Source organism: Solea solea, chromosome 13, assembly GCF_958295425.1.
Source record: "Solea solea chromosome 13, fSolSol10.1, whole genome shotgun sequence".
Lineage (NCBI taxonomy): Eukaryota > Metazoa > Chordata > Actinopteri > Pleuronectiformes > Soleidae > Solea > Solea solea.
This window is the reverse complement of record NC_081146.1, coordinates 6,172,648-6,192,583: the sequence shown is the minus strand read 5'-3', so window position 1 is coordinate 6,192,583 and position 19,936 is coordinate 6,172,648. Positions and strand designations below refer to the sequence as shown.

The 19,936-nt window shown below is 44.0% G+C and overlaps 1 protein-coding gene across 6 annotated transcripts in view; it reads right to left on the bottom strand.

Moving 5' to 3' along the window:
- The window catches only part of pou2f2b (POU class 2 homeobox 2b), a 67,723-nt gene that overhangs the window by 8,226 nt on the left and 39,561 nt on the right, over positions 1–19,936 (bottom strand). For 3 of the 6 annotated variants that reach the window (XM_058648423.1, XM_058648420.1, XM_058648425.1), the window contains exons 2-11: positions 5,014–5,079; positions 4,774–4,808; positions 4,301–4,351; positions 3,511–3,630; positions 2,590–2,949; positions 1,574–1,679; positions 1,363–1,457; positions 1,089–1,238; positions 852–993; positions 375–523 (exon numbers count right to left, since the gene is read on the bottom strand). In XM_058648423.1, coding sequence (XP_058504406.1) covers positions 375–523; positions 852–993; positions 1,089–1,238; positions 1,363–1,457; positions 1,574–1,679; positions 2,590–2,949; positions 3,511–3,630; positions 4,301–4,351; positions 4,774–4,808; positions 5,014–5,079 — 1,274 coding nt within the window. Of the gene's footprint in view, positions 1–374; positions 524–851; positions 994–1,088; positions 1,239–1,362; positions 1,458–1,573; positions 1,680–2,589; positions 2,950–3,510; positions 3,631–4,300; positions 4,352–4,773; positions 4,809–5,013; positions 5,080–9,701; positions 10,116–19,936 lie in introns of those variants that run through there. The other 3 variants (XM_058648422.1, XM_058648426.1, XM_058648424.1) reach the window with 3 other exon arrangements.

Here is a 19,936-nt window from a genome sequence, read left to right as displayed (position 1 = left end):
TAGGAGTGTTTACAGAGACACAGACAGAGACACAGACAGAGACACAGACAGAGACACAGACAGAGTTTGACTGAAGATTCTACAAAAAGTTTCAGAAGTTAATTCTATCACTCAAAAAACCCGCTGCATGACACAAACACTCATAATAATAATAATAATAATAATAATAATATAAATGACAATACTACCACTACATCAACAATGACAAAAAGTGAAATAATAAAGCAGTGTTTCCCCACCCTGGCCCTGCATGTGTTAGATGTTGCCCTGCTCCAACACACCTGATTCAGAAGAACCGCTCGTTTCCTGTGTTCCCTGAGGACCAGGGTTGGGAAACACTGTCATAAAAAATTAAAAGTAATAAAATACTCTACCGCCATGAATGCGCGTTCCAGTGCCACGCGCACGTTTGTCTCGATGCTGGTTCTTTTCTTTCTGCGTCGGGCAGGAATCCCATCAAAGCCCATGGAGGGAGAGGACAGCGAGCTGGGGCTGGGCAGGGTGCTGTCTATGGACATGGTTTCTGAAGGAGGGAAACACAAGCAGCACCAACCAGCACCAAGACTCATATTAGAACTCAGAATTACCAACAATAATATAACACCCTGTCTGCTTATACCCAGGAAAAGGAGCCTAATAAATGGGCTTTACATTTTCCCATTTAAATGTCTGTTTTTTTTTTTATCCAATTACATGAATGATTCATAAAACATAAATCAGGTGGAGTCTTTATCGGTCTTGATAAAGATCTTGAAAATCCTGAGTCTAAGATAAGATAATAAACATCTAGAAAAATAGTATACATTAAGATAAGGGTAATTAAAAGTGCTCTTATTTTGAAGAAACCTCACCTGCATCATTGAGCCACTTCTCCAGCAGTGGCTTCAGCTTGCACATGTTCTTAAAGCTCAGATTGAGGGCCTCAAAGCGGGAGATGGTTGTCTGGCTGAAGTCGTTGCCGTACAGCTTCCCCATGGCCAAACCTACGTCTCCCTGACAGAGAGATAACACAAGAAAGTTTCAGAGAAATCTAAGCGCAGGCGTGACGTCCAGCGCTGACGTGACCTGCACATGTGCCTCTCCCACACCTGTGTGAAGCCCAGTTTGATGCGTCTCTGTTTGAAAGTGCGGGCGAACTGTTCCAGCTCCTCCAGATCACTGGGCTCTTCGGGGTGAGAGGTCACCGAGGGCATCGTGGTCACACCTCCAACGCCGCTCACCTCCAAACTCTTATCTCGCTGAAGCAGCGGGACATGAAGGAATGAAAGTGAGAATTTAGAAAGAAAAGAAAAACAAACAAGTGCTTTTTGTAGGTGTCACCAGTGTTTTCCACTGACTGAAGCTTAAAAAGTTTCCTCAAACCTGTGCTTGGAGTCCCATTCTAGACTGAGCAGACATCAGACTCCCTTGGTTTTGATGCTGAGGTAGCGTTATAAGATTTGGTGTTGACAGGAGTCCTAATCAAAAACAAAAAAAGCACATTATTAATTATAATTTTGACAAAACAAAGTGTTAGAAACTGATTTCTGGCCAAAACTTTAAAAAAATGAATGCATGTAAGCGCCGTCACCACCTTGCTGGGCCTGCTGTGCCTGTGGGAGGAGGAACTGGGCAGGAGACGGGAGCGTGTGACCTGGAACCAACACCAACTGTTGAAGCTGCAGCAATTGCTGGATGTCCTGTGCAACCGAGAGAGAATGTATGTATCCAGACTGTCAAACACCAGGTTTCCCAACGTTAAACGTATAGTCTCATTAACTCATGTCTGTAAGTTTATAAGTTAAACAAAAAATTAAAAATGAAGGGGAATGGGAGTGTGGAAGTTTGCAGCCCCGCCCCTTCAAAACAAGCCTGGGTTATTACTATAAAACTATATGCGATGAATAATACAAATGAGGAAACCATCTTTATTGGAATCTATTAAACAACTAAAGACAACTTGAAATTGCTAGTTGAAGTAATCGAGATACGGCAAATTTGAACAGAACATTATCATACGTTAAAACAACCTATTATAAAGGTCCAATGTGTAAAATTGAGGTGAAATTGAAGATAAAATCATTAAACATATATTTGTATGAGTGTATTACCACATGATTGTAAGAATATTTGTTTTTCATGACCTAAGAACGAGCCTTTTATAGTCAGCTTTACGATAGCCCACAGTGGACAAACTAAACATGTTTAGAGTTTTGATGTTAAGTGAAACACTTGGAGAGGAAGGGCGAGGTGAGTGATATTCAGCTGCAACTTCACCTATAGATCAGATACATCTTACACACTGTGCCTTTAAGGCAGCGGGTGAACCTGTGTTTCTAACATGAATTCAAAAGGATAATTAGAAAAGTGAATCATGTGTTAGTATGTGAGCTGCCTCCTGCTGACGAGAGGAGCAGAAAACACAGTAAAACAGAGACTGTTGTCGCTGAGCAGCATCAAGATAAGTAAAGGAAAAAGCAAGAGTGAAAGTGTGAATCAGGAAACATGCCAAACACATGCGAGACGAATTGTTCGATCGCTTTACACTGTTTCTTCTTCAGTCAGAGTCAGCCTGCTCATCAGGAAATGGCTTTGCTTGGTGGTCAGTACCTGGGCGGTGAGCTGGATTGGCTGAGACAGAGTGAGCTGGGGTGGAGGAGGTGGGACTGGGACACTTTGGGCTGTCTGCTCCTGTGTGCTCTGCCCCTGGCACTGCGACTGAGCCTGCTGACCCGTTTGTCCTGCATGCTGCTGCTGCTGCTGCTGCTGCTGCTGCTGCTGCTGCTGCTGCTGCTGCTGGGCTTGCTGATTTGCTGCTGCGGCTGCCTGAGCTTGCTGATTGGCTTGGGCGGCTGCATGGGCAGCGTGAGCGGCGTGGGCTGCATTGGACTGCTGCACAGCTGCAGCCAGGAGCTGCGCCTGAGCCTGTTGCAGCAACAGCTGCTGCTGTGCAGGCAACAGAGCTGTCAACTGATGAGGAGAGCAGAGGAGGGTAGAGGAGAGGAGAGGAGAGGAGAGGAGAGGAGAGGAGAGGAGGGGAGGGGAGGAGAGAGGAGAGGAGAGGAGAGGAGAGGAGAGGAGAGGAGGGGAGGGGAGGGGAGGGGAGGGGAGGGGAGAGGAGAGGAGAGGAGAGGAGAGGAGAGGAGAGGAGAGGAGAGGAGAGGAGAGGAGGAAATGGACAGGGAAAGACACTAAACAAAGTGTTCAAGGGAAGCAAGCAAGGTAAAAGCAAAGCTGTGTGTATGTGTGTTCTTGTATGTGTATCTCTGTGAGGACTAAAAACAGATAGACTGAGGACATTTTGTCTGGTCCTCACCAGGTTAAGACCTGGTTTTAGGGTTAGGCACTTAGTTGTGGTGGTTACAGTTAGGATAAGGAGCTGGGGAATGCATGATGTCTATGAGCGTCGTCACTTAGAATGCTGCGCAAGCGTGTGAGTGAGTGAGGTAGTGAGTGAGTGTGTGGGTGAGTGAGTAAGTGTGTGTGTGTGTGTGTGTGTGTATGTATGGTGTGAGTGAGTGTGTGTCTTACCCCTGCTAGTTGGGAGCCGGTCAACATGAGCTGTGTATGTTGCAGGGCCGTCTGTGAGGGCGTCGGACCATGAGAGGGAGGAAGGGCCGGGGACATCTGACCACACTCCTCCATCTTATTCTGTGAAGAAGACAAGACACAGAGGAAAGTGAATTATACATAAACACGTGTACATGTGATTAAAACATGAATCCTGCATCAGGGTTGTTATCCTGCTGACAACAGCAGCGACATTAAAGGTAGACAATTAGGAAGGGCTACATGAGATTACTTGCTATTTAAGCAACAGACAGTTCAATTATTTCGATTTTGATCAACTTAAAATAAACTGATGAGACGTGTCCCACAGGACAGGAGCCGACTGGTCTGTCTTTTTCCTGCACAAAAATCTTTTTTGTAAGATCAGGCATGTTTGAACAGGCAGCAGGGCTCCTCCAGTTTACTGATTTGCATATCTGCCATGGAATGCAAATTAGGGAGTATTTCACCGGCATATCGCAGCATTATGGATTTATTTCTGTTCCGAATGTGCCGTCTGCCCTCGCCGGGTGTGTTTACATTCGAGGCTGGGCGGAGAGTCGACACATTATGAACCTCAACGTCAAACCCCACAAAAGAGCAATTCACTGCATAGAAACAAATACAAAGCTGAGGCGGCTTTCACTGTCAATAAACCCACTGTGTGACATTAAGACACAAAAGATGCACAAACGTGAGCCCAGACGGAGTTCAGCACAATGGACACGCACGCACGCCACACACACACACACACACACACACGCACATTTACCTTACTGCTGCTCAGGTTTGGAGACAGAGGAAAAGGACTGACTTTCATTGACTGAAAAAGAAACAGAAATGACATTATATTAGAGAATAATCACAGAATAACATGTGTTTGTTGAATTATATAAATACTGTATGTAGTATTGCAAATATTGGTCAATTGCTAAGTTTAGTAATAAAAAAATGATATATATATATATATATATACAGCTGTGTCCTCTTAACAATTTGCTGCTTTTCTCTGACTTATTTACTCCTATTTATTCATTAATTTTTCTTAAATGAACTGATTTTTTTTCACAGTTATGTGAAAACATTGATTTGGTCTCTTCTCAAACAAAATGTGCTCATTACTTCCAAAAACACATAACACTAAATGTCGTCTCATGGTGTCTGTCTTCTTCTTTGTAGATTAGTTATGTTGGTAAAAAGAAGTGGGAGATAAATGTGTCATTAATCAAGAGCATTCAAATGTACCTGGTGATTTGATTCAGGTCCATTCCGCTCAGAATCTGCGTAGGAGAGGAAGGAAAAAGTGAACAGTGGATCGGGTGTTAAAAAACAAAAAACCCTGTAAGATAACGTACATCAAAGTGTTTACATAAGAAAAGTAACATGTCACATGAACCGTTTGTTACATCTAACAACACGACATGTGACATCGATTGTGATTTTTTTTTTGCACAGAGAGGACTTTCTATATTCCTTTGTGTTTACCTGTGCCGTCCATTGGTGAGTCCGCCCCTACTTTCTCAACCTCTACTGGCTTTGACATCCTGATATCTGAAACAGGAAGACACGCAGAGAAACAAGTCAGTCAGACTGGTTCTTAAATCTGTGTCCGATTTCAGAAAAAACCAACACAAATAAGCAGGTGAATGTGGACGTCGAGAGGGAAAAGAGGACATCCAGGGCATCTGTGAGTGTTTTCAGGTCACGGAGCTGGGGCCCACACACTGTACACACACACACACACACAGATGTGGCTGAATCACTCACAGTTTAAGTGCAGCCCACATTCATTCACTCTTTCCAATTAGTGGTTTAACAGAGAGTAGGCTGACCCAAGGTGTTTGCTTGTTCTAAATTTAGTCCTAGGTGTTTACGTGGGAGTGATATGCACTGAAAATGTTTCAGGTTACTGTGTGTGTCACTCATCGTCAGACCACATCACTTCCTGGTTGATACTGTTTTGGGACAGTCCCTATAGCAACGGTGGTGAATGGAGCGCAGCAGTAAATACGTTTTTTTACAAAGTTTGTCACAAAGAGAATGAGGCATTTTTTTTCTTTTTTTTGGCAAAAGAGAGTTAGAATGATGAGTAAAGAGCTTTGTGTGTGTGTGTGTGTGTGTGTGTGTGTGTGTTTTCTTCTTCATGCTCTATTCATTAGTCAAAGTATTCATAAAACATAAAGGATCCTTTGCCTCAAAGGAACAAATGATCTTGTCCTAAATATGTTTCATGAAAGACATCACCTATTTTTAATTTCCTCTCAACATTTCATTTCTATGGTGTCACATTTTTTATTATTTTTTTTTTTTTAAATAATCAAATTTTTGGATTTTATTTTAGTGATTGTTTTGGGCTGAAAGGCACAGCAGTGTGTGAGTGCATGGATGAACTATGTATGAGACTTCAGGCCCAGAGGGACAACAGGTCAAGGTTATGTTGTGTGTGTGTGTGTGTGTGTCTTTCATACTTGTGTGTTGTTTGTGTTCATGTACTCATGTATTATTTCACCTGAAAAACCTTTTTTATTTGTCTGAAACCACAAACTGTAAGACAACGTTTAGTTAAGTGCATTCATTTAAACCTTTTTACCTTGTTGTTCTCACTCACTCACTCACTCACACACACACATACACACACATACACACACATACACACACACAGTCTCACACACACATGCAGAGCTACTTCCCTTTTGTGAAAACATGCAAATCTGCCCAACGACCAACTAATTATATCTGCCACCTGCATAATAAACTCTCAGTCTCCCTTTTCCTCTCTCCGCTCGCTCTCTCTCTCCCCCTCCTCTCCCTTTTGCTTTCCCATAATGCCGTTGCTGTGCTTATAGGATTGTCAAATAAAACATAAAACACTCTTGTGTGATCTTTTCTGCAGTTCCAAGTGGTCAAACATGACTTTCACCATTGGGGGGCAGCAGTGATACACAGAGGAGAGGACAAACCTGCTCCACTGACCAACACTGACCTGCTGCTGATTGAAAACATCTAAACCGTCAGTGCAGTGTGGTTTCCATAAAGACGGGAGTGTATAGATGAAATGAGCCACTCCCTGATAAGAGGCACACACACGGCGGCAGAAGCATTTGTTTGAGTGACACAGATGTGGACACAGCTGGCTCCGGTGCATGTCTTTTAGGGGAAGGCGGGAAGCTCCAGTGTGGTTATTTTAACCTTAGTTCAGGGCAGAAACACACACACTGACCACAGGGTTTCTCTCAAATATATAAAGACTTCTGCAAAAAGCTCATCTGGCCAACAACCACATGGATAAAAACATCCATGCGTGGGGTCATTTGTGGTTATTCCAACATTACTTGCAGCTCCTGTTTTGGTGTTACATGACAGAGACAGACATACAGACAGACAGAGAGAGTTATTAGTGGAAGCAGAAAAATCTCCAGTGTTTCGTGTTAAATCTGCAAAACTTTCCGCTCAACACACACACACACACACACTTGAGAGTTTTGTTGAAAGTTAACGCCTCACGAAAAAAGACAACAAATGCAGTAATTGACTGTAAATGTGACTTCTCTTCCGTCTGGACTGTATTGCGTGCGGTGTGCGGTGCAGTGCACATCACTAAAAGCCAAATACACCATATAAAATGATTGTCCAGTTCATAAAACAGCTGTGAAGTGAAGTTTTGGTGCACTGAAAGTGCCCGTTCGCGGGCGGAGATGTGATTTGATTCATAGTGTAAAATGGCCTGCAGACAGTTGCATGGTGGATAATGTGGTCAGTAATACAGTGGTGGGACAGTATATCAAGCTGCTGTGTCTTTTTCTCACTTCCCCTCCCGACTTCCCCTTGTACCGGGTTGAACACAGAGTGTTAAACCCAACACTTACTGTCAGTGAGGCTATTAATATTAGCCTGCTCTCTCTTTCTCTCTCTCTCTTTCACTCTCTTAAACTCTCCCTTTAAAAATCCTCCCTCTCTTTTTTTTTTTTTTTTTTTACAACACATTGCTGCACACAAAACATGCCACTGATAGTTGACACGGAGCAGAGTTGCATGTCATAAATGTTTTTACAGTTTCAAAAAAACAAGCACGAGAATGAGAAACACAATCTCCTAATTTGCTAATTTCACAGCAACGCTCAGTGAGACCGCAAACAGATTAATGCTGTATAATCCTGTGTCATGAATAAATGTTGCAACAGAAAGGAAGAAGGAACAACAGAGTCTGCGCTGGGTCTGGACTGTTTCTGTTTGTCTCCTCTGGGTATTCTGGTCAACATGAAACTCCAGTGCCACTGACTCACACTCCTCCACCTGTGCACCACACTTCCTGATTCAGGAGGGAAACTGGAGTCATCGCAGCAAACTACCAACTACAAGCACAAGAGCTCTGATGGCGGCACATTTCCATTGATAAGAAATGTCATCCTGTTTGAACTCAACGTCAAAAGATAAAATAACATGCTGCCGTCAAAGTTTCACAATAAAACAAGCTGAGCAGGTGAAATTAAACAAGACACTGAATATTAATGTGAGAAGCTCATCAGGGATGTCACAGCAGCGGCATTTTATTATTAATTCTAGGTTGGATTATTATAATAATGATAAAAATAATGACAATAATAAAAATAATGATAATAATAATGATAATAATAATAATAATGATAACAATAATTATAATAATAATAATAATGCTAATATTAATAATAGCGCTCAATATTTTAGTCTAAAACGCCGAAATAATTGATTTAACGCTGCTGTAATGCAGACACACACACTTTATGATTGTGTAAAGAAAAAGACAATAAATAAATAAATAAATAACACAACTAAGTAATGATAATGTGTCATATAGTGATTTCTCAGATGGAAATGAGTTTAAACTCTGCGCAGAAACGTGTTCATTCACTGATGCTCTTAAGTTTAAGGCCGTACATGGAGGCAGGATACGATTTTGACTGTACAGTTAATTTAAAGTTATGGAAAAGCTTTTCGCTTACTCTCGTTTAATTACACACATGACGTGAATGATGAGCTGCACCTTTCAATTCACCTTAAAATAAAACAACAACGCTGCGACGTGTACAAACAATTGTACAAAAAGGCCTCAACTCCTAAGATAAGTGAAATTACTATTATAATAATTATGTTTTTGCATAAACCCATCGTAATTAATACAGAATTAGTGTTATTGAATAGAGATTGAACATGCTTAATTCCCACAGTGTGTGACGTGTCACCCTGCTCAGAATAACTTATATATATATATGTATATATATATAAGTATATATACCACCAAAGACACTGTTTTAGAAAATCATATAAGGAGTAAGAAATAAGAAATATGAGCTAACTGACATTTCATTTTAGATTCCTAGTAATTGGTGAGTCAGTGCAGTGTTTTTGAGATGAGATGTCGTCGTCCGGCAACTAAAAGTGTGTCTGACACATCCACTGAGCCTGAGGTGACCATCGATAAAGACGAGGACAATTATTTTAGGTATTTCCCCTTCTGATTATCTTTCTTAAAAACTACTTCCGTCTATGACTGTTGTGAAATGTGTTTTTTAAAATTTAAAAGTGAACAACAATTGCGGCAACCAACACCTCCACCACCTCCACCACCTCCACCACCTCCAACACACACACACACACACAAAACAAAAAGTTGACACAAGTTTCCAATATCAATATACGGAACACAAATATACTGTTGTCATGAGAAAGAAAAACAACTAAATGAACAAATTAGAAAACTTTTTTCCTTATAGCTTTGATTAGCATTCACCACACACACACACACACACACACACACACACACACACACACAGACGCTATAAGGACTGGTGAGGTGTCTGACCTTTTCCCTCTCCTTGCGACAGGCATCCACCCATCCATCCATCATCCCTCCATCCATCCTCATCTTTCTCTGCGTAGCAGCCGAACCACCTCTCGCTCTTTGATGTGCTCTAATTAGCCGAGCTTCTTAGACCCAGTGGCATTAATCAACAGCAAAGACACCATTCTCCCTTTTCTCTCCTTCAATTTCTCTCTCCTCACACACACACAGACACACACACACCCTCTCTCTCGCACACACACACACACACACACAGCTTAATTGGCGTTGGTAAATGAAGGCCAGCAGAGAGAGAGAGAGAGAGAGAGAGACAGCTGCACAGACAGTCACTCACCTGGCAACCACATACTGGAGAAGTCCTTTGATGCTATTGCTGCTGTCTTGGTCATATCTGTGTGTCTGTGTGCCGGTGTGTGTCTGTGTTTGTGTGTGTGAGTGTGAGTGTGAGTGTGAGAGAAGAAAAACTCTCACTCTCCCTCTCTCTTGACAGTCTCTAACCAAAAAAGGAGGAGTGTATGAAATCATCTCTCCCTCTCCTCTCTTTCTCTCTCTCTCTCTCTCTCTGACACACACAAAACACACATGAAAGGCCACACCCCCCCGCGAGTGTAACAGGAAGTAGGAACTTAGAAGAGTAGGAACTTAAACACACACACACACACACACACACAGGAGAGACAAAAGAAGAAGAAAAGAAAAGAAAAGAGAGAGAAAAGAAAGGAGGACACACAAGAGTGGGAGAGAACAAGAGAGAGAGAGAGCGAAGAGGAAGACGAGGTGAAAAAGAGGGGGATGATGGGTAATGACGGAAAGTGATTGCGCGGCTGGAAACAGCCACTCACTCGCTCACTCGCTCACTCACACACTCACTCACTCACTCACTCACGTAGCAGAGAGAAAAACAGCAGGCTTGACATTCTTAGTGAGGAGAGTATGGTAAATGTGTCTGATATGTGACACGGTGTGTGTTTGACGCTCTCATCGGGCCTTTCACTGCTGCTGTGGACACTGATCATGAGCCAGGAGCAGCTCTCTCTGCTCTGCTCTGTGTTCACTGTGGAACGTCTGTCACCCAGTGGGTGTGAGGGGGTCTTCAGAGGGAGGTGGACACCAAAAAGGAGAAGATGTGAGACATCATCATCATCATCATCGTCGTCTTTGGCTCGGTTTATCCTGAGCAGAGGGAAAAAGTCTGTCACAACAGTCACTGTACCACACTGACCAGCCCACACACACACACACACACACACAACCACACAGCCTACATGGACGTGTAGATGCAGCGTCAAAGTGGAACATTGCAGATAAACGAGATATGACCCACTGTGACAGTGACACCAAAACCCACTCGAGAAGGGAACTAAAGCTAAATCTGCGGCACAAGTGAAAATCTTGACGATCTCTAGGAAACAGCGTGTTTCAGCAGAAAGAAACGTGACAGTGTTGGTGTGCTGCTCTGACGCTCCAGGCTCAGCTGACCACAAGGTGGCACTCTTGATTCTCTCATTTCAGTGTGAACACAGTGGCTCCATCCAGGAGGAGAGGAGAGGAGAGGTGAGTGGACACCCCTCCCTCCCTTCCTCTCTCCCTCCCCTCTTCCGTCTCCCTTGGTCCGAGTTCACTAATTTAAAAGCTAACGGCAGCAGAGCTCCCAAGTTTAACCTTATAAATACTTGATGTGTTGATTTACAACCGCCCGATGTACTGCTGGAGAGACACTGAGCAGGACGTGCATAACCCAAAGCACAGGAGGGGCTCTCTGTTATACTGACACATCTTTACATCTGTCCTCTAACACACACACACACACACTGACACATTTGAATGTATATTTTATCATCAGGACAGGAAGTGTGGAGCTCTTCCTCACAAACGGCTGAATCTGCAGCTGAAATTATGTGTTCAATAACTGCTCGGTGATCATCAGCACAGGGCTGCAACTGACCATTCTTTTCATTATTATCGATTAATCTGTGGGTTATTTTACTTGTTTCAGCGGGTCATCGTTTGGTCCATAACATGTCAGAAAACGTTCAAAAAATTGAGTTGTAAAAATATTCACATTTAAGGAGCTGAAACAATCAGAAATCTTGTTTTAATCATGAAAAAAGCGTCAAACCGATGAATCGATTATCAAATAAGTTGACGATTACTTTAGTAATGGATTAGTAATGGATTCATCGAGTAATTGTTTCAGCATCTACGTTTCTTGATAGTACAAGAACTACTGCCGGGCAATAACTCAATAACAATATATAATATTATGATACAGTTTCTTTCAGTATCAATATAGCGTAATATACAGTATACGTTTAAACAAACTTTATACACTGTGCAAACGCACAATCGTGTCAATATCAATCTTTAATTATCTGACATTTATTGCAATAATTACCAATATCAACTACTCTTTGTGAAAACATATTAGGCCAAATCATCCAGCCCGAACTAGAATTATTCTGCTGTAAACTAAATGTCTTTTCACCTGCTGATCACACACCCAGACAGAAACAATGACTTGATTTAGTGATTAGTTAGTACGTAAATAAGTAAGGGTTAGTTTATAACCCCCAAAATCACAACACAAATCATAAAAAAACAAAAAAACAATTATCTTTTCAGAGATTTGAGAAATTCCGTCTGTGAAAATGTGTTTTTGGAGATTTGTTGGAGGAATGAAGGGCTTGTGCAGCTCTGACAGTGAGAGCGAGGTGACGCTGCTTTTACCACAAAAGCTGCATCACCTTTAGATTTCAGGACGGCGCTGAGAACGACGCACAGGAAGGAAATCATTGTTCAATAATTATCATCACAGCTACGGCTGGATTTGCTTCCCCAGTTCTTATTTTTATTGCCGAGCCAACTGATGGAGTAAATATCTAACGCCACACTTTAGTACACGACAGTTGAGATTATTTGTTTCACGTGTAATTAATCAGTGCAGAGAGAGAGAGAGAGTTTGTGTCGATGTGTGTCCACGTCTGTCAGTGACAGACTGCACGCTGGGGAGGGGGGGTGTCTCTCCGGGTCAGAGGTCGTCTGGACACCCTGGCTTTGGCCGTGACCTTTGTTCAAACCTGAGACTACCCACATAATGACCACAGTATGTGTGTGTGTGTGTGTGTGTATCTTTCATTGAGGTGAACCCAAGTGTGCTCAGGGTGTGTGTGTGTGTGTGTGTGTGTGTGTGTGTGTGTGTGTGTGTGTGTGTGTGTGTGTGTATATTGAACAGTTCATGGCCATGGGGAGCTTCCTGCCCCGATGAGGTCTGAGCCCTGGTTACCATGGAGACCAGACCTCGCAACAGTCCAGGGATGCCACTTAAATGACGCCGGGCTAATGGCAAATGGTTTTAAGTTAACATGTTTTTACAAACGACGCGGTCACATGTCGCGCCGTTCATTTTTAAAATAGAACTATATGAATAATTAATTGATGTTCTTATGATTATTTAGGGAACAGACTACAGTGCATTAACACATTGTGTTTTGGTCACTGCTAAGTTATGTTGGCCAGATAATAAAAACACACACACACACACACATATATAGACAGTATATATACACACACACACAACCTGATAGTGGGACCCAAGGGAGAAGGATGGGGGAGGCTGGGGCCTCCAGAGTGCCATCAATCACTCCACTGTCAGAGAGGGAGGGAGAGGCAGGGAGGGAGGGAGGGAGGGGGATATGAGGGCTACTAAGAGAGAGAAAAAGAGGAATAGGGAAGAAAAAAGAAAAAGAAAATGAAGAAAGTGATGGCAATGAGGGCGACTGATAGAGAGACTAGTGAAGGGATATTGTCCAGGGTTGAGGACATTGGAGGACGGACGGAGAGAGAATGTATGTATAATGGGTCATTGCAGGGACAATAGTGAGGTCTCCAAACCTGCACCGTGTCCCTCTACTGCTCGGCCCTTCTATATCTAGTGCAGCCTCAGGCCGGGAGCACACACTTGCTCTAATTCATATAATCCATCATATTATATTCCTCCTCTTACATAGAGGGGACAGAGCGCAGCTCAGTGATGGACCCACCAAGGCCTTTACACAGTCCCAACACCAGGACTCAATTCCACAAGGTGAGAGACTTTAAATCCAGTGTGTGTGTGTGTGTGTGTGTGTGTGCAGCTGTAGCCCCACCAGGAGTTTAGGGATTATAAACACACAGAGTGGAGTGTGTAGCGTGGAGACGACAGAGGTGGAGGTTTTGTATGAGAAGCAGCGGGCGCTATATACACTCACACCGTTGGTCACCATGGGACCTGTGTCATCTAACACACTCACACACAGGCCGCCTACACATCGGCAACACCTATTCCTCTCCTGTCCTAATACCTCTCAATCGCTCCTTTTCCTCTGGCCCCTCTGCCCCTCCATCCTTCTCTCACACCATTCCCCCTTCTCTTCTCTATCATCTCAGCAGCCCATAGGGAGCCTGGCTTGTCTAGACAGACATCGCTCTCTCCCACGGCGCTACCAAGGTTGAAGCTCAATTTTTTCCCTTTCTTCCCTTCTTCTTCTTCTTCTTCATCCTCTGTTTCCTTTTCCATCTTCTTCTCCTCCACCTCTTGGCACTAGAGTGAAGTGTGTGCTGAGAGGGACTGGTGGCCTTCATCGCCGGCTGCAGGAGCACTGAGGACACTTTAGAGCAAACAGTTCACTTACTCTGACAAAACAGAGGGAATACTTTGCTTATGGCCACCTGACGACCTGTTCCCCGTTTCACCTTGACCTGTTCTTCACATGCTGTGCCCCTTTTCCTTCAAACCTTCTCCTCCTCCTCCTCCTCCTCATCATCATCATCATCATTCCAGTCCCTTTTTTTTGTGACCTTCTGCCTTTTTCTTCTCCAATGCAAACTTTCTCTTCTCCTCCTCTCTCTCTCTCTCTGTGTCAGACCTGCTGGTCAGCAGCAGCTGTGACATCACTGGCCACTGTTCTCTGCCTGGATTGGACACTCGGCCACGTTGCCAGGCAACAGCAGTGAAAGGTCTCAGTGTGAGCGTGTGCGAGCGTGTGTGAGCGTGTGTTCGGCGCGCACGTATGTGTGTGTTTATGTCTGTTTATAGCTACGTGAGTGAAAGGTGTGTGAGCGGTTTTCCTCGCCTTGCCCTTTATCTGTGCATGAAGAATGATCCACAACAGATCCACGTCTATGTTTTATCTCAGATCAAAGCATGCAGATGATTGGGCTGCCTCGCCACAGAACAAGAGAGGTGTGTGTGTGTGTGTGTGTGTGTTAATGAAAAAGAAAGATGGTACAAGTGCGTGTGTCAGTGTCTGCACTTGCGTCGAACCATATAAATGTGTCTCTACGTGTCTCTACGTGTGTGTGTGTGTGTGTGTGTGTGTGTAAGCCCCCGGGAGAGGGTGGTTATTGTATCTGACACAGCGGCTCTTTCTCGCGCCTCATATTTCTGGGCCGATCGATTCCTCTGACTCCCGACAAGACAATAATCGCACCTCCCTCTCTCACTCCATCACTACCATTATTACTGACCTCCCCAGGGAACGGACAGGGTGGAGGGAGGGAGACAGGGATGAGGAAGGAAGGAAGGATGGAAGGAGGGAGGTTGAGGAATGAGAGTGGGACATAAAGTTGACAAAATGAGCCTATGATGATGAAAAAGCAAAAAAGGACGATGTTGAAAATGAGACGGGAAGAGCAGCCCCGGAAGAAAGAACATCAAGAAAGAGAGGGATAAAAAGAGAGAGAGAGGGAGAGAGAGGGTGTGAACACAAGGAGGCTGGGATAGGAAGATGGAAATCTGAGGGGGAGAGAGGAGTGGGACGGAGAGAGATGTGTGGCGATGGAGGAAAAGAAAGAACAAGAGAAAGCTGAAGCATAACAGGGAAGAACAGGACGGGCGCCGGGGCATTGGTTAAAAAAGAACGAGCCACATAGATCATGGTGAGGAGAGAAAAGAGGAAACGAGTGAAGGAGTGCAGAGAGAGAGAGAGAGAGAGAGAGAGACGCAGGGCCGAACGGAGAGGGACAATAACGGAGAGAATTAGAGAGGGAGAGATGAAGGATTCGCACTATCTTCTTCTAATAAAGGAGAGAATGAGAGACGGGGATGGAGGGAGGGAGATAGGGAGGGATGGAGGGGAGGGCGGGGGTGAGACTGAGGTGAAAGAGGGAGAGACATAGAAAATATATAGGAACACATTCACACTCACAGACACACACAGAGCCGTGCTGTAGAGGTCAGCGCTAAGAAATATTATTAAATTGACAAGAGTACAATAGTTGATTGGCAGGCCTGCACTAGCATTCAGTGATGAAGAACACACACACACACATACACACACACACACACACATTAATTTGAACAGCCATAACTAACCAGCTAACACTAACCCTATAACTTTAATCTAATCACAATTCAAATCTTAGCCCCAAAACTTCCACCAGTTCCTCAGCGATGCCGTTCTGCCTCTTTAGGACCAGGTTTTGGTCCCCATGAGGACTACTGGTCCTGACGAGGTCAGAAGACATCCTAAAGAGGTAATAAACACAAGTGCACACACACACACACAGTCTTTTGTCTGTCTTGTGTGTGTGTGTGTGTGTGTCAGCCTGTCAGTGGCATGTCTCCATGCTTTGAATCCAGATTACAATTACAGTAATTGGCTCTCAATTCAAGCGATTTCTGTTTGACCCCGTCACCTCGCCCCTCCCCACACATTTCTGCCTCCTCCTGAACCTACACCAACCTCCCTCCTCATCAATATTCCTGCACCTCCTCTCTACCTGTATCGCTCCATCCATCTTTCTCCAGGTGCAGCGTTCTCTTTTCAACACACTTCATCCCCACCTATAACAATCTTTCCTTCCTGCTCTCCTTCTGTCCTACTCCCTTTACTTCTTTACGCCTCACACCACCATTTCTACATTCCTCCTCCGTCAACACCCCCCGGTTTCTACCTTTCTCTCTCTCCCTCTCTCAGATAGTTGGCTATTGTATACTTTATTCATGCTGTATTTATTATGGAGAGATTGCAGTTCTGTGAAGTAGTCATGGGGATATATCGTGCATTTGGGGAAAGAGGTGAATGAGCGATATACATAAATAAGGAAAAAGAGGGGGTGATAGAGGTGGTGGTGAGGGGAGAGAGGAGGGGGGGGTTAGGAAATTGGTCTGGCTAGCGGAACAGCTTTTCACCTCTCTCGCTCTCTCTCCCTCCCTCCCTCCCTCCCTCTCTTTCTCTCTCCCTCTCTATTCTGCTTTGTATTCTGCAGAGATGACAGGGGGAAAGCTTTATTGCTCAGAGTTTGTATCGATCGGGGCCCCTCTAAGGGGGGAGGCCGCAGGACGTGCTGAGCAGGCCCTTTCTCAACGACTGTGGCTCCCACAACCCTCCACACCCCCCCACCCCACCCCGCACATACACACACACTCACCCAACCACTCCTCCTCCTCCCCCCTTCAATTCCTTCTCTTGCTCGCTCGCTCGCTCTGAAATTCAAATTCAAGGCTCTTATTCTCAAAGGTTAGCAGAGGGAGAGCACGGGGAACCAGGAGAGAGGAGGAGAGACAGAGGGATTGAATGAAGGAGAGGTGGAGCGGCGTCTGGCTTCTTCCCCCTGACTGAAGCCTTGAATGGAGCCGCGATCTGATAATACAAACACAAACAAGGGAAGAAATAAACAAAATAGGGAGAGGGAGCAAAGAGGAATCTATCAGCCCCGTCCTCTTCATTGCTTCCTCATCTTTCTATCTCCATTTCTCTTTCACTCACTAAACCCCTCTCTCATTTCTTTTCTCCGAGGTGAGGATGATTTTGTTGAAAGGTGAAGAATGAGCGTGGTCCTGGTCTGTCGCCACGTCTCTGCTGCTTCTGTCCTTGTGAGAGGGACACGAGTCAAAAATAACAAATCAGCCTCTACCTTTATTTATTTTATTTATTTTTTAACTCTTATGTTTGACAAAATTTAAATAAAAAAGGGGGGAAACGCGAGACACGAGAGAGAGAGAGAGCGAGAGCTTATTTATCTGTTAATGTCATGCACAGCTCTGCGACGAGGCCGCGGAGAAGAACAGATTGTCCATCAGGGCTGTTACAGGGTTCAAGTCCATGACCAGAGGGCTAGAGGAAGGTTAGGGGGTTGAAGGTTCGACTCCCAGGGGACGAGGAGCATCCCTGCTGTCTACCGTCCTATGCCCGATCCCTCCCTCCCTCCCTCCCTCCCTTCCAAAGACAATACAGCCCTCCCTCCCTCCCTCCACCTTTCTTTACTCTCCTCTATCCCACTGCTGGTCCTTTTAATCCCTGCTTAGTCTGATCGCACACATGTGTAAACCTGAACTTCGCCTCCAGACTCTCTCTGTTTGTCTCAGATGTAGACATAGATGTGCACATGCTGGCCTGCTCATAAACAAACACACACACACACACACACACACACACAGAGGGAGAGAGAGCGCTCTGCATTGACTTCCATTCATTTAGCCGCAGTAAAACCTTAACCCTATCCTTAACCATATTCACATTTGGCTCAATTGCACTTTTCTTTCTTTCTATACACCACTTTTACCAATATCACAATCTTGAGTTGAACTGATAGCAATATCAGTCCAACGCAGCTGTTTTTGCATCGTTTAAACGACAAAGCTGATAACAACACGTTTGTGCTGATGCATTTACCGCCTCGCCACCACCGTGCAGCCACTTCAGGAACACAACACTCCAACTGTGTTAAAAACAAATATTCTGCACCTATAAAGGAGATTTTTCACAGTCAGTGCTGAGTGAGGCGTTTATGTGAACTTCACAGGGCTGCAGCGAACGATTATTTTCATATTTGATTAATCTGTGGATTATTTTCTCGATGAATCGAGTCATTGTTTGGTCAGATACATGTCACAATGTGATGTGAACCAAACTTGCAAATGATGTTCTCCAGTGTCTTGTTTTGTACACAAAATGATTCAGTTTTACTGATCTCTTTGTTTAAGAAACTGAAAAATCTGAAGACTTGTTTTTATTATTGAAAAAAAAACCTAACCCTAACCCTACCCAAATCCATTAAATGATTATGAAAATAGTTGAATAATTGATTAATATAGTAATCGATTAATAATCAATTAATTGAATAATGGTAATTATGTTTTTCTTCTTTTTACAAATCATTACATTATCATACCAACACTGATTCTAATTATGATATCAGCTCATCCCTAAACACAAACAGTTATTGTCTAACTCTAACCTTAATCCAACAACAATTCTCATCTTATTTATGTCTTTAACTGGAGTCTGAGAAATGAGGTTTTGCCTCATATGAGCAGGTTTTGGTCTCCATGAGGACTACTGGTCCTGACAAGGTCAGCGTTTATACCAGAAAAGGTACAAATAAAATACACACACACACACAATCATACAAACAAGTCATGGACGCACAGACATTCACACAATAATCCTCAAACACAAATGATTCACCCTTCCTATTTTCTGTTCTCCCGTGTTACAGCTCGGACGAAACGCGGTGATTGAAACAGTTTGTGTGGTTTTCCACCTCCATCTCAGTTACTCCTGTCGCGGAGAAAAAAAAACAGCGGAAGGAAACACGGCGTTGCCTCGACTATCAGTCGCAGCAGATGTGAGTGGATATGAGATATTTGTGTAAACATTGGATACACATACTGTATACAGTGTCACTGATATTGCTTGTGTGGTTTACGTGCAGCTCCAGATTGAGTTCAGTGATAGAGTATACATCAGAGACTAGCTCTGGATGCTACACATCTGATTCATGGAAGCATGAATACACACACACACACACACACACAAACACGGGGGCAATGCATGTGCACACAGATGCACTCACACACTGTACAATAACCTGCAGGCCTACAACCTGCCTTGTTGGCTGTGTGTGGATGCATTATTAAACACACTGGATTTCATATGTAGAGACAGAATATGAATGCTGCACTGTGGGCCCTACTGAGGAGATTTTGCCTTGCTCTGGACTCCACTCTTACATTTTCCTTGAAAATCTTTAATTTATCACACTTTACGTTTACTTAAATCACTGGCTACATTATTCATGTAATCGTGTCACTCCGTTTCTCTATATTTACAATTCTAATACGGCAACTTTCGTTTGCTGTGACCACACACTAAAGTGGCCTCGTGGAAGAGGGATTTCTCCTTTGTTTCCTCTGTGTTAAAGTGTGAGTGTTAGCCGAGTGTTGGTTTTTAAAGCCCACTGAGACAAAGTTCTGATTTTGGACTGAATAAACAAACTTGCAAAATCTATTGAGTTTTTCCTTGTGGGATCCGGCTTGGGGGCCTTCAGCTGGTCAAGGATGTCTTCCCTCACATCACGACTGAGTGATGAGGAGCCGTATTTCTGGCCGTGACAGATAACAGGTCCGACGGTGTAGCGTCCGAGTCGTGACACAAAATAAACCATGGGAACCCAGTCATCAGCCGAGAGGACCGCACGCGAGGGACGGTCGAAGAGCAACTAAACCACAACACAAGCGCTGAGTGTATTCACATCTGGAGGGCGGGTGGGCCGGGCCCCGACTCTCACGGTAATCGATGAACGAGG